We start from the raw sequence: 1,613 nt of genomic DNA, 5'->3' as shown, positions 1-1,613 counted from the left end.
CCAAACACTCGTGGAGATTCGTCCTGAGAAGGCTCGGCTCCGAAGAGAAAAGCTGATGTGCGTTTGCACACACTCTCCTTTTATACCCGCACTGCGGGGCGGGGTGCGCGTGGCGATACACGCACGCCAATTGTCATTGGCTTGTTTAGTTTACACTCTAAGGTGATTGGGCTCTCGGGCGAGATCCCAATTCGTCAGTCACGACTGACGTAACGTAGAACGTGACTGACTGAAAGGGAACTGGTGCAACTCTCCCCGCTATAGTATATAATAAGTAATGTTTTTTGATCAGCAAATCAGCATATTAGAATGATTTCTGACACTGAACACTGGAGTAATGATGCTGAAAATTCAGCTTTACCATCAGAGGAATAAATTACTTTTCAATATATTAAAACAGAATCTTAAGTTGTAATACTATTCCACAATATAAACATTTCAAAACATGAAAAGAAATCTTAACGACCCAAAACTTTTAAATGGTAGTGTGTTTCAAAGGGTCTGTTTGTTTGGTTGTGCTGAAATTCCTGGAATCACTGACTTTGTTCGCTATGGAACTTCATTTCAGGCTTTCATAAGTTTGCAATGACAGTGATTGAATAAAATGTTATAAAACATGGTTTCAGATAACAAGGGAGCGGGATATCTTTATGCATGTCACAGTAATAGATCTTATTCTTTTCTTTTTATTGTTTTGTTCTGTTATGAAAATAAGAAGTTCTTTTTAAATATTTAGTTGTGTCAGTGTCTGTTATGTATTAGGAAAAGCCTGTCATCATATTTTCAGAGTTGTATAAACAAATTACATCTATAAATGACAGAATGAAAATAATTAATTATATTCAGATTTACAATAATTTACATTAAGATCTCACCTCATAGTCTATCTCCAGTGTGTCCTCTTGTCCCAGACTGCGGAAGTGTTGCATGTGTCCATCCACTGTAAAGTTGACATGTTTGTTAAAGCGCTCAATTTGAACAGAGTGCCAGTGGTGGTCGTCCAGCAGACTTCCTAGCATGACAGAAGATGAACGACCAGTAGACTGAGGCTTGGCATCATCTGTACAGTGACAGCAAAACAGAGAATAGGAACCTAGACTTTGGAACTTAAAACAAAGAATTCAGCCAGGCATCTAAACTCGCTACATCTCAGGTACTTTTATTTAATTTCTAATTTCACTTTCTGGTCCATCAAGACATTTGAGCATGAGTGTGTATAAAATGATAGAAGGTAAATTTGAAATGTGACCCACCCTTCTCTTTCTCTCACCTAAATTGAGATGTAAAATGAGTCTTCCTCTCTGAAGCTCCAGAGTGAGGAAATCTCCTCTCTGTCCCTCTCCATGAACCAGAACCCCTTCTGCCTGATGGCTCCTGAATCTCAGGGAAATCACGTCTTTCACTGTGCTGGTGGACTTCTGGTTGAACCGGTAGAGTAAGGCACTGCGGCCGTCGAAGTCAGCCACGTCGGACTCTGAGAGGACAGCAAAAGGAGATCAAAGAGAATGTGAGAAGACCCTTCTCTCTCTGCACTTTCTTTGACCTTCCGAGATCTGTGCACTCTGATACTTCCTGTTGATTTTAAAATGAAGCTGTACTGAATGTTTGAATGC

At 40.0% G+C, this 1,613-nt stretch overlaps 1 protein-coding gene across 1 annotated transcript in view; it reads right to left on the bottom strand.

Moving 5' to 3' along the window:
- The window catches only part of LOC107572029 (contactin-associated protein-like 5), a gene marked incomplete at its 3' end in the record, with an annotated part of 100,873 nt that overhangs the window by 38,455 nt on the left and 60,805 nt on the right, over nucleotides 1–1,613 (bottom strand). The window contains exons 7-8 of the mRNA XM_016258432.1: nucleotides 1,271–1,474; nucleotides 876–1,060 (exon numbers count right to left, since the gene is read on the bottom strand). Of these exons, the coding sequence (XP_016113918.1) occupies nucleotides 876–1,060; nucleotides 1,271–1,474 (389 nt within the window). The remainder of the gene's footprint in view (nucleotides 1–875; nucleotides 1,061–1,270; nucleotides 1,475–1,613) is intronic.

This window comes from Sinocyclocheilus grahami, unplaced genomic scaffold (genome assembly GCF_001515645.1).
Source record: "Sinocyclocheilus grahami isolate Dianchi unplaced genomic scaffold, SAMN03320097.WGS_v1.1 scaffold1684.1, whole genome shotgun sequence".
Classification (NCBI taxonomy): domain Eukaryota; kingdom Metazoa; phylum Chordata; class Actinopteri; order Cypriniformes; family Cyprinidae; genus Sinocyclocheilus; species Sinocyclocheilus grahami.
This window is presented reverse-complemented; position numbering and strand designations above follow the sequence as displayed.